Here is a 12396-nt window from a genome sequence, read left to right on the forward strand (position 1 = left end):
ACTGCAGCTGGGTGCAGACAGCCCTCAATGCAGCCCCTGGACAGGAAGACCAAGATGGAGGCCTGGTCCATCTTTCTCTTACTAGCTGAGTGAACACGGGTATGTTCCTGAACCTTTCTGGGCTTCAGCTTCTGCAGTTGTATATTGGAGCTAACTAAAACCTGCCTCACTGGGTGGTTGAAAGGATTAAATTGGACAGCATATGTAAAGCGTCTACAGGGTGTGGGCACTTTGAACTGCATAGTAATCTTATTTTTTTGAGTAAGTCATTTACTCACCCTAACTTCAGTCTCCTCATCTGATATATGGGGATAATATATATCTTGTGATAATTAAATAAGATGAAATGTAGGAAAGAGCTTTGAAATGAATATCAACATAAATGTTACTGTTCCTGGGCACGTGCTAATGGTTGCCCCAAGTGTGTACAGGTGCCACTAACAACCACTGAGGGTCACAGGTTGTCAGGCACAGCAGGTTTCACTGTGTGGGTAGAGGAGTCGGATGCGTACAGTGCCGGGAAAGTAAAGGACAAAAAGGTGGAAGAACTGGCTGTGTTCTCATCTTATGCTAGGATAAAATTTCAAAGTCAGAGCATGAGGTCAAAATCATAAATAATTAAGTTTACGCTTAAAGCTCCTGAATTTGCTCACAGAGCATCTCTCTGTAAGTCTAGTAGAACCAGTTCCTCTTCAGCATAGGATAGGGTTGGGCACCAGCTAAATTGCTGAACTTAGATTTCAGGGCCATGCTGAAGTAACAACAGCATCGCACAGTGAGGGGTGCATGGGAACTGAGAGCAGCTGAGGGAATGGTCTCAACTCTCATCTCAGGCCTACTCTGGGTCCTGTGCTCCATTCAGCTGTGTGTCCTTTCACAGATATTTATTGAGCACCTAGTGTGTGCCAGACACTGTGCTAAACAGTAGGGAACAGCAGTGAAAAAACAGACCATTGTACATTATTTTCTGGTGGGGGAGGCAGACAATAAACAAGCAAAAAAGGCAGTTTGTGAGACGGGAGCACTATGGGAGACAAAGCAAGACAGGGGTTAGGAAGTTCTGGAGTGGCCAGTTGCGATTTAAATGGAGTAGCCTGGGAAGGCCTGCTGGGAAGCTCTTATTTTCATAAGCCCTAAAGGGAGAATAGGTGAACCCTAGGAACAACCAGTGTAAAGGCCCTGAGGCAGGCAGGAGTTGCCTGCATGTTTGTGGACAGTGAGCACCCCAGTGTGGCTGGAGTGGAGGGAAGGAGGAGAGCCGTAGGGATGAGATCTGATGCTGTAGGGCCTTGTGGGCCATTGTGCTGACCTTAGCGTTTCGTCTGGGTGAGAGAGGAGGCCTTTGGAGAGTTTTGAGCAGAGGAGGGACAAAAAATATGCTTACTGAGATCATTCTGTTTTGTGTGTCCCCTGAAGAGGGACAAGGGAGCTAGTTAGGGGACTGTTACAGTGGTCCTGGTGAAAGACAGTGGTGGCTTGAACCAAAGTAGTGAGAACTAGTTAATTCTGGGTATTTCAAAGTTAGAGGCACTACTGCATCTACTGTCAGATTAGATATGGGGTATGAAACAATGAGTGAGTTCAAGGGGGGCTCCAGGGGTCTTATCTTGAGTCTCAGGAAGGACTTGCCGTTAATCAAGGTGGGGAAGCCTGTGGGAGGAACTGGAACAGTGGTGTGTGTATACATGTGCGTGGAACTGGGTTTAACTTTGAGATCCTACCAGACACCCAGGGGGAGATGTGGAGTGGGTAGTTGGATGTAAATGAATCTGGATCTCAAGATGGAAGTTGAGGCTGGAGCTCTACGTTTGGAAGTCATCAGCATAATAGATAGTACAGCTGACACTTGAAAAATGCAGGGGTTAGGGGTGCTGACCCCTGTCAATCAAAAATCTATGTATAACTTTTTTTTTTTGGCTACACTGTGGCATGCGGGGATCTTAGTTCCCAGATCCTGTGCCCCCTGCAGTGAAAGCATGGATTCTTAACCACTTGGACCACCAGCGAAGTACCTCCATGTGTAATTTTTTTTTGGTGGTACGCGGGCCTCTCACTGTTGTGGCCTCTCCCGTTGCAGAAGACAGGCTCCGGACGCGCAGGCTCAGCGGCCATGGCTCACGGGCCCAGCCGCTCCGCGGCATGTGGGATCCTCCCGGACTGGAGCACGAACCCATGTCCCCTGCATCAGCAGGCGGACTCTCAACCACTGCGCCACAAGGGAAGCCCCATGTATAACTTTTGACTCCCCCAAAACTTAACTACAAATAGCCTACTGTTGACTGGAAGCCTTAACCATAACATAAACAGTCAATTAACACGTATTTTGTATATGTATTATATGCTGTCTTCTTACATGAAAGTAAGCAATAGAAAAGAAACTTATTAAGAAAATCGTAAGGAAAATACATTTACAATACGGTACTGTATTTATCAATACCGACAGTGTATATCATTTATTTACAAGATGAATCGTCTGTCAGTACCTACATCAATATTGTCTTATAAAAAACACTGTAGATATTACACATATGACTAACACTAGACATCAAAAATGAAAAGAAAATGTGAAAAAGAAATTCATTTTTGTTTACAGGTATAATGATTCATGCACTGAAAATGAAGAAGCAGCAATATGATTGCTTTATGGTAGCCTAGTGCAGTCGATGGGGCTGTGTACGGTTTGTCAGTGTGTGCATAAGTTTTGATACATTTTAACTTTTTATAATAGATATGTGTGTATTTTATGGTAGTAAATGATAAAATAGACTAGTATCTACATATATTCTGTGCATTCATGACATGCCTCAATTTTTTTGAAGGTTTCGAGGTTACATGGTTCATTTGCGAGTTTTTTCCAATTGTCGCAAATCTCCAAGAATTTTTCCAATATACTTATTGAAAAGAATCCTCATCTAAGTGGACCTGTGTGGTTCAAACCTGTGTTGCTCAAGGGTCAGCTGTATTTAAAAACCATTTAATGAGATGAGATCTCCCAGGGAGTGAGTATAGGTAAAGGTCCAAGGCTGAGCCCTTGAGCACGCCAACATTAAGAGGTCAAGAGATGAGAAGGAACCAGTGTGGAGACTGGGAAGGAGTAGCTGGGGAGTGGGGAGGAGGAATGGCTGAGTGCGGCATCCTGGACGCCAGTGTTGCGGGCAGAGGGGCATGGAGAGAAGTGCTTGCACTACTTGGTCATTTCTCTCTCTCTGTGCACTGTGAGAATGTGAAATACACATGATGCAATTCCACTGTGCTGTCTTGACCGAAAATGCACCATTCCAGTAACGTGTGGGAGTCTAGAAATAGCAGCTGGAATCAGACAGGCACAGCATACAGTTCCTGTGCTATGCTCTAATATAGCCTGTGGACCGAAGTCCAGGCTGAGAAGGGCTTGAGGCGCAACATGGCACAGTGGCCTGGCCCACAGAGACTTGGATGTGCATCCAGGTGCTATAAGCCTCAGTTTGTCCATCTGTAAAATGGAGCTCGAATAACCTCCGCCCAGAGCATTTATGAGGATTCAGAGAGAAACTGCACCTGCATTGCCTAGCAGGCCCTTGAACCTACCAAGTTCTATAAACATTAATGATTCTGTGACTCACCATCCTCTGCTGTGGGTTCTAAATGCGGCAGTGCAGGTTCCTCACTCGGTCCCAGCCTCACGGGGATGCTCCGTGCAGATCCACTCACCTGTTTCTTGCCTCCCCCCGCAAATGAGTCACGCTACTCTTGTCATTCCAAGAAATCTTAATTTCTTTATTGTTTTTTTTTGACTCAACAATTTTTTTAAACTTTTTTTTCTGAAACGTTCTTGTTGTTATGAGCCTTTTGTTTTGTTCTCGTTAAATGCACTCGACCCAAAATTGGTTTGGCATATCGAAAAGGAGACCAAGGAGGGACTGGGGGCATGGGAGAAGAGGGAGGAGGCCCAAATGGACAGAGGGTAAGAGAAGGGGAACACAGAGACAGTGAGAAAGACACAGGGAAAGAGGTGGAGACACAGAGAAAAAGGCAAGGAAAACCAAAACCAAAGCCAAAAAACCCCCACCAAACCCAGAGAAAAATAAGATTTGAAAGCAAATGAATTCAGGAGCCCAAGAAAGGGAGTAGGAGAGGAAACCAAGACCCTTCCTTCTTTATACCGTCCCAGCTGGAGTGGGGGCATCAAGGCACCAGGTCTGGTTGGGGTGGGGGGACACCTGGGCTCTCCGGGTAGCTTTGTGCTGGACTGCAGTGGTTTCCAGCCCTACCAGGGGGCCCTGCCACACAACTCTGAGGCCTGGGAATCCACCTTGGTGATTCTGGCTGGAATGGGAACCAAGGGACCCGCTGTACCCTCTCTCTCCCTTTGACTGTCAGAGTCTGGAGAGATAAAAGGAGGACTGGGCAGGGGAGAGGACGCAGGAGTTCCCCTGGGAACTCCCCCAGCCCACCCTCTCTTCCAGACCTCTTTGCTGGTCAGAGGCATTCTCTGACTCTAGCTGGGCTGATGCCTGGGCCGGGCCCACTCTTCCATCTACCCTTGTCTCCCACCATCTCTTCACAGGTCTCTAGCCACCCCTCCCCAAAGAGGAGTTCCTGGCCTAGTGAAGCCAAGGAAAGCCACGGAGCTGTCTCCTGCCCTCCTCACAGAGCCATCTGCGCAAGACCGTTCCTATCCTTACTTCACCTGCCCGTCCAGACTCACCCATGGTCTGGTGAAACGGGTTAAGACTCCCTACCAGAAAACAGATGGAACCCACCTTTACCTTCTCCCCACGCCTGTCCCCCCATGTGGGACAAACCACCATCTTTGGGTCTGGCTCCTTCTCCCCTATAACTGATGGGGACAAGCCAGCCCTAGCTCCTCAGGAGAAGGGAGGGGCTTTTTAGCAGCAAAAAGGGTCCTTCCAGCCACCTATCTGTCCCTTTCCCCCAGTTCCTCCCCGGAGTTCCTCCCCATTAACCCAAAGTTCATGGCAGCAGCAGGCTGAGACCCGAAGATGTTTGAAAACTCATGGCACTTGTGAGAAAAGAGGGAGGGACAAAAGAGATGAGGGGTCAGAGCAGAGGTGGAGGGCCACCCCTGGGGAAATGGCAAATGACAGGGCTGGGCTAGTATGGCAGTGGGACTATGCTACCCCCAAAGAGTTGGGGGGGGGGTGTTGCTGGGAAGGCCAGGGTGACAGACTGGAGAGGGGACTGGGAGAGGTACTCAGGAGACATCCCAAGCCTGGAGCTTCCAGCATCTGCAGGTTTGGGGTTGAACCCTCTGAACATGGGTGTCCTGACCCCAGCCAGGCCCTGGTACCTGGCTTTGTCTCCCCTGCGGGGGCGTGTTGGGTAAGGAAGGCAGTCTCTCACCTCTCACCTCCCCACCCCGTGAAGGAGAACCACCTCACCACCCCCAGCCCTCCCTCCTCAGTCATCTGTCAAACCCTGCTGCCCTCATTTTCCTTCCCCTCTCAACCTCTCTAGGCGGGAAATCGGCCCCTTCCTCCCAGGCCGAGTCCCAGAAGCAATGTACAAGAAGCAGGAACTCCAAGGGACAGCGCAGCCACCTTGGCAAAAGCATCTTTGGGTGTGAGGGTGCCTCCCCCGGGCCAGTGGGGAGGGGAAGGGGAGACAGGCCCCAAGTCCTGGGGCAGGCAGTGAGGTACACGCCCCAGGAGGGCTGACTGATGCCAGGGAGAGGCGGATGAGGGAAGGAGGCAACAGAAACGGGTGCCGGGTGCCGGAAAGGAAACGGGTTCTTTGTTTCGATGTTGCTTCTAGATTTTGTTTTCTGTCTCTGGATTGTAAAAAGCTGCTCTGGCGGCCCGCCCACCCGGCTGGGGATGCACACGTACACAGAGAAGTCCTGGCTGCCAGGGCCCGGCGGCGCAGCTCTGCTCCGGAGAAATCCCGGGCTGGCCGGGCCGCAGGCTCCTGGTGGCTTCAAGTGATGAGATTTTCTTTCTTTCTTTTTTTGTCTTTTTTTTTTTTTTTTTTTTCCTTTTCCATTTCATTGAAATATTTACAGCAATGGGGACGGAGGAAGAGGAGAGAGGGAAGGGGTAAGAGGGCCCCCTAGGGAAAGATCCAAGCCCAGGACCCACTCCCCAGGGAGATGCAGACCCAAAATCTGCTCCCCATAGCCAAGCCCACAGGACTGGGAACTGCTCAAGTATGGCCACCCCTGTGGGCTGGGGGCCCTGCGGGGAGTTGTGCTTCATCAGGAGTCGCCCCAAGGGAGGGGGTCATTGGGTGCACTCAAGGAGGGCTGAGGGGGCAGGCTTGCTGGGAAGGCTGGGACGAAGAGCAGAGAGAAGGAGCTTCGGAGAAAGTTCCACCTTTAAACCACCAGCCACAACCGCCCATTCCTCTCGCCCTGGGGCTTTCTCCCCGCTAGGGCTCTCTCCCCGGTCAGAGGCCCCAGTCTCCGTGGAGCAGGGAACTGTAGTGCAGAGGAACCTGTCCATCTGTCCTGTCCCCACTGCTCCATCCCGGTGCAACTGGCAGCACTCTGGCTGCAAAGAGAGGAGCAGCTGACGGGTTCCATCCAGCAGGGCCTTTGACCCAGGGAAACCAGAGCCCTCACTTCCCTCCAGGGAGTAGGATGAGTAGGGGGTGGGAGGGGGAAGTCAAGAGTGAGCTGCACCCTTCCAATTTCTCCTTCCTCATTCCCCTGGGGACCTCCTGGTTCCTCACTGCACTTGCCCCAAATTGAGCTGGTGCACACGGCTGGTGGGAAACCCTGTCTGTGAACCCTGCACCTCGGACCCCCAGAGCAGAGCCCCCAAGGGGCCTGGAGGGCCCATGGCAAAGGGGCACCTGGAGAGAGTGGCCCAGCAGCCAGTCTCCATCAGCCCCCCTCTGCCACCAGAGCCCTACCCAGGGTTCAGTCCCCGGCCTGGGACACCAGCCCCTGGTCCGTGAGGTCCCTCAGAGACTGGTAACCAGTTGCATCTGCCCATCCCCATCGGGCCCTGGCCCCTCGAGGCCTGGGGCCGCCAGGTAGCCCTCGTGGCTGGGCCGCCGCACCTGGTAGTAGCCCTGCAGGGGGTTCCGGGCCACCAGGGCCGGCGGGCGCGAGGTGTAGTAGATTTCGGGGGGGCCGGGGGGTGCAGGTGGGGGTGGGGGCAGAGCCTCACTGGGCCCCTCGGGGCTGCTGTCCGGGTAGGAGGGCGAGTCCCGCAGGTTGGCCCCGCTGGCGTAGAGGGAGTCCCGGCCCGGAGGGGAGGAGAGGGGCCGGCTGGTGGCCCCGTCCTCCGCTGTGCAGCTCTCCGACTCGTCCAGATCGCTCTGGTACAGCACCGACTGGGCCCGGGGCAGCAGCAGTGGCTCCTCCAGGGCCTTGTAGAGAAGTTCGATCTCTGCCCGGTCAGCACCCCCGGGCCCACCTGCCTCTTCCTCGCCGCTGCCCCCTGGCACTGGCGGCACGGGGGGCTCAGGTGGTGGAGGGCCCCTGGCTCCGCTGCTGCCACCCCGAAGGTTGTTGTGCACCAGCTCCGAGATGATCATCTTCTCGAAGGCGGCAGCGTCGGCCAGGTTCCGGCCTCGAGGTGGCTCGGGGGCCCCATCCCCTGGAGGGAAGTCCCCGCTTCGCAAGGAGTAACTGTTGTTGAAGTTGCCATTGAGGGGCAGCGTGTCCATGCCGCAGGCTTCTCGGCCTCCCAAGGGGTGCTCTGCAGGCAGAAGGGAGCTGCTCAGAAGGAGAGCCGGGCAGTGAGAGGGGCGCAGGCCACGTGGACGGGGGTGCCTGCTTTCACCTGGCTTTCCCTGGGTTCACCCCTGCCCCTGGGGACTGGGGTCTTGTGTTCCCTCTCTTCCTCACTGGCAGTTGAGGACACCAGCTCAGCAGACGACTAGTGGAGGTACGTGTGGGGACCAGTTCCCCCAGGGTCCCCTCGCAGCTGGGAGCTTAGAGTCTCAGCAGTATGAGGAGATCTGGGTGACCAGATCCCTTTCCAACGCTCTGTCCCCCCCATCACCTTCATTCCCCACCTAACGCGACACCCTCCAGCCAGCTGCCAAGCCAGAGACTGTCTGTATGTGTGTGTGTGGGGGGGGGGGGGCACTCGAGTTCTTCTCTCTAAGTTAGGCCATTTGAGGAGGCCACTGTCACGTTTCCCCTCCCGGCCATGGAAATATTCCCAGGAAACAGTCACACTTACTGGGTTCCCGGTAGCTCCCTGCAGGTGCCGGCCAGGAGGGAAAAGAGAGAAGGAGAGAGCGGGCTCAGGATGCCAAGTCTCGGCTCCAGTTCAGGAGGCACAAGGATGCCACCTGACCTGGGCTGTCACCCTCTCCTGGCACCACAGTGCTCTCACCTGGGGAGTTGAAGACGGCGGGTGAGGAAGGATTGAAGCCCACCGACTCGGCAATGAGAGTGTTGTAGGGGCTGGTGCCCCCACGGGGCTGCAGCACAGGGTTGGTCAGCAGATGGTTCCCCATGGTACCTGCCCAGGAGGTCAGAGGTCACAAGGCGGCCAGGAGACCTGGGCTCGGGAATCTTGAGGGACTGAAGCCGGGGGTGAGGGATCCAGTCTCACCTCGGTTCAGGGTGGGTGTGCTGTTGATGTCGCCCGCCATGAAAGAGGATTCCGTCTGTTTCCTCACGGTGTCGTTCCACATCCTCCGGATTCGGCTCTGGGGACACAGCTCAGACGTGAGGGGGCCCTTGGGCCGCCCACCCTCCACGCTCTTTCTGAGACCACCTGCCTGATGAGCACCACCAGGGACCTGGGCAGAGAACTGCCCTGCCTCTTGGGCTCTCGGTTCCAACACTCAGCCCCAGGGAGCCCTGCCTGGCGCCCCAGCCCCCGGCCTGGATACCTGGGTCCCCGTGTAGTAGCGGGTGTTGCTCCGTATAGCTGAGGTCTTGAGTGAGCCGTGAGCGCCCCCGGGCGGGGAGCGAATGCAGCAGTAGGAGTGACGCAGGCACTTGCTGTACTCCTTGTGCACCTGGGGGGGCGAGGAGGACAGGCAGTAGGCGCCCCCGCCTCGGGGGTCCAGTGACCAAGCTGCTGGTGGGGTCAGAAGCCCCACTGTCTCCTGTCTCCCAACAGCCAGCCAAGAAGGCTCTCTTCTCACTCAGGCCCATCCTCCTTCCTCCACCTCCACCAATAATTTCTCGTCCATTCATTCACTCAGCAGATCTTTAATGAGCATCCTCTATACGCCAGGCATGCTGTAGGCCCCGAGGACAGACACAAGTCAGACCCAAAGCCCTACTTCTCAGAGCTGGTATTTTCTAGCAGACAGAGACTGACCACGGGTGAAACATCAGTGCGTTATGTAGGGCGTCTGACGGCGTGAGGTGCTGCCGAGAACTATGGCCGGGAGTTAGGCAGTGCTGTCAGTGGGGGTCGGGGGCACGATTTCAAAAAGATCAGGGGAGGCCTCACTAAGGAGACATTTCGGCAAAGACCTAAAAGAAATAAGGCAGTGGGCCCTGTGGATATGTGGGGAGGGGCAGGGGACAAGCCCTGGGGAGGGTCCCTGTCTAGGTGTCTGAGGGAGCAGAAGACAGAGCGTGGCTGGAGGGAAGGGAAGAGAAGGGGAAGCCCAGGTTGGACCGTATGGGCCTGGGGGCCTCCGTAAGGATGTCACTGTGTGTCCGATGAGGACCATGGGACAGTTTTGAGCAGAACAGTCAACCTTGCACCCAAGACTTGTGATCACTGCCTCCTTCATCCCCTCCTTAGCCTTACCCACCTCACTGTCCCCTAAGACCAACAACAGTCTGACCGGGCCTCCCCACTGCCTTCAGGATATGAATCTACAAACGCCTTGGCTCAGTTTCCCTGGCTTTAGTCTTGAGTCTACTGCCCGTACACCCTTCTCCACATTCTTCTGCTTCTGTTGTCTCCTTAATTTATTTTTTTTTAAGATTCAGACTGTAACACACTTTATTTTAAAAAGAAACTTCCTATCACCACAAAATTCACATTTTACCCCACAACTATTAAAGTCGGAAATGTTCTGTCTGGGTGGCACCCAGAGTCATCTCCCTCCACATGCTTGACTTGTGCCCTACACCCCGGGGAGGGTCCATCAACCATGTCCCAACTCCCCAAATCTGCCTTGCTTTCTCGTTCCTCTAGGCCCCTGTATCTTGCTCTTTTCCAGAACCCTCTGCACCCCTGCCTAAATCCTCCCTGTGAGCCTGTGCTTCCCTCCAGGCAGACACAGGTCCCGCTACAGAAGGCAGGCACCTGGTCCCTTCCCTGGACCTCACCTTCTTCTGTAAGGCGCAGTGAAAGACGAAGATGAAGACCCCCTGGAAGGCGTTGAAGGTGGTGAAGAGATAGGCCATGACCACCGACTCCTTATTGATGAAGAGGAGGCCAAAAGCCCAGGTGAGGCCCAGTAGGAAGAGCAGCGCAATGGCCCCCAGGGCCCAGGATCTGGGGAGAGGTGGAGAGGGAACGGGGACATCAAAGTCCCTGCCAGCAGAGATGCCTCCCCCAGAGCCCTGCTGCGTGTCCCTCTTTGAGCAGGCCTGGACGCTGCCCTGGGATGAGCAGGCCTGCCCAGTGACACTTTCACCCAAGCTGACCCTGAGGGGCAGGCAGAGGTCAGGGGTCAGGGCTCTGTGAATGGCCAGTCATTCTCCTGCATCCTTCATCCTTTTGGCCATATTTCCAGACCTTTAAACTATCTTTTGCTGCCTATCTGTCTTTAAGTTGCCCTGAAATGGACTTTTTTTTTTTTTTTTTTTTTTTTTTTTCCGAGTCGCATGGCTGGTGGGATCTTTAGTTCCCCGACCAGGGACTGAACCTGTGCCCTTGGCAGTGAAAGTGCAGAGTCCTAACCACTGGACCGCCAGGGAATTCCCTGGACTCGCTTTTTGAACTCAGTCTCACCCTTAGCAATTATGTGCCTAAAACCACAGCTGGATGTGCTAATACCATGTTTTCTAATACTCGTTAAATAGATACATAACAAACACAGTAAAGCACCATCTTTGTCCTTAAAATCACAGTATGTGACACCAGAGGCGAGAACACCACCTTTTAGGAAACGCTGGGAGAGGCCTGGGAAGTCCCAGGGCACGGGTGGGGCGAGGGGGTGCTCACTTAATGTTGTCGAGGCGACTGGAATCGGGCTTGAGCACGGAGGAGCTCCGGATCATCTTGTGCAGAGTCACCATGAGGAACACCAGGTTCACCTGGGGGCGGGACAAGGGGAGGGGCTGGGCCAGGGTCCCTCTGCCTCCTAGCGTCAGCTCCTGGCCAAGTCTCAGCCACGACCCCCCTTCTTCAGGGTCCCCTCTGCTGCTGTACCTGCCCCCAGGTGCCTGCCTACTGGTGTAACTGTTAATGTGGCTTCGGGGCCGGGGGGCAGGGCCCATGGCCTGACACAGAGCCGGGGCTCAAATCACAGCTCCTGGAAGGACGGACCTCAGTGCTGGAGCTCTACAGGCCCACTCTGCTCTCGTTTTCTTAGTTGGCTGCTCAGTTCTGATGCTTTTCAAGGGCTTGGGGAGAAGGGGGGCCTTGGGGTCAGAGCTAGGCTGGATGAAGGACAGAGACTCAGTACTGGGGGTACCGCCTTCCAACTTACCACGATAACAAAGGAGACAGGCCCAATGAAGCTCCAAATGAAGTAATTGTCCACTCGGAGCCAGCAGCTGTGAAGGAAGCAGGGCCGGGGTATTGAGAGGTGGGGGCGGGGCAGGCTCTTCCCTCCCTCTGACTCCAGGAGCCCAGGGACTCTGCTGGCTGCGGCCGCGGGGCTCAGGGGAAGGGAGGCCAGTGCCCTGAGGGTCCTGGCCCGAGGGATGCTGCTGAGCAGGGAGCCAGCAAGGGGGAGAGACTCGGGGGGCGAAGGGGGCACTCACGCCTTCTCGGTGCCGTAGCTGCGGTAGTCGATGGCGGCTGCAATGCCCACCACCAGGGCTGGGAAGCAGTACCCGCCCAGGTAGTAGTATTTGGTGCGGGAGTACTCGCTCTCAAACACCTCCACCAGCAGCAGATAGAGGTGCACGCCCTCCAGGCAGAGCCAGGAGAAGGCAGCCAGGAAGAAGTAGTGCAGCAAGCCAGCGAAGATGGGGCAGGCAATCTAGAGAGTGGGCAGCACCACAGGTGAGGGGCTGCCCCGGCCGGCCGGTGTCGTCTCTCCCCGCATCCTCTCCTGCCCTGGAGTCCTGCTCACCTCATACTGAGTCTTGTCTATCCCAACCAGGAAGAGCAGCTCGGCCAGGAAGAGGTTGATGCACAGGTTCTTGTGGATGGTGTTCCGGTCAGTCTGCAGTCCCCGCAGGAAGCAGAAAGTGGAGATACAGATGGCCAGGCAGACCAGGGAGATGACGATGCCCACCCAGGTGATGACTGACAGCAGTAGCTCGTTGATGCGGCCCTGGTACTGGGGGAAGGAGCAGGGGGTGTACTTAGCGCCTCTGGTCTTGCACGTGGCCAGGGCTCCGCTTAG

The 12396-nt window shown here is 55.0% G+C and overlaps 1 protein-coding gene and 1 long non-coding RNA gene across 9 annotated transcripts in view; one reads left to right on the forward strand and one right to left on the reverse strand.

Moving 5' to 3' along the window:
- The window catches only part of LOC117311738 (uncharacterized), a 39704-nt gene that overhangs the window by 10080 nt on the left and 17228 nt on the right, over positions 1-12396 (forward strand). For 3 of the 4 annotated variants that reach the window (XR_012331069.1, XR_004526026.2, XR_004526027.2), the window contains 2 exons: positions 10093-10322; positions 12151-12289. This is a non-coding gene — a long non-coding RNA (uncharacterized lncRNA). The remainder of the gene's footprint in view (positions 1-10092; positions 10323-12150; positions 12290-12396) is intronic. The other variant, XR_004526025.2, reaches the window with a different exon arrangement.
- ADGRL1 (adhesion G protein-coupled receptor L1) overlaps positions 3736-12396 on the reverse strand; it is a 47355-nt gene continuing 38694 nt past the window's right edge. For 4 of the 5 annotated variants that reach the window (XM_033854186.2, XM_033854185.2, XM_073803201.1 and 1 more), the window contains 10 exons: positions 12121-12330; positions 11807-12027; positions 11530-11596; positions 11043-11134; positions 10202-10370; positions 8797-8925; positions 8514-8610; positions 8292-8420; positions 8136-8153; positions 3736-7646 (listed from right to left, as the gene is read on the reverse strand). In XM_033854186.2, the coding sequence (XP_033710077.1) occupies positions 6904-7646; positions 8136-8153; positions 8292-8420; positions 8514-8610; positions 8797-8925; positions 10202-10370; positions 11043-11134; positions 11530-11596; positions 11807-12027; positions 12121-12330 (1875 nt within the window). In that variant the 3' untranslated portion in view covers positions 3736-6903. The remainder of the gene's footprint in view (positions 7647-8135; positions 8154-8291; positions 8421-8513; positions 8611-8796; positions 8926-10201; positions 10371-11042; positions 11135-11529; positions 11597-11806; positions 12028-12120; positions 12331-12396) is intronic. The other variant, XM_033854187.2, reaches the window with a different exon arrangement.

The sequence above is a fragment of the Tursiops truncatus genome, chromosome 3 (assembly GCF_011762595.2).
Source record: "Tursiops truncatus isolate mTurTru1 chromosome 3, mTurTru1.mat.Y, whole genome shotgun sequence".
Lineage (NCBI taxonomy): Eukaryota > Metazoa > Chordata > Mammalia > Artiodactyla > Delphinidae > Tursiops > Tursiops truncatus.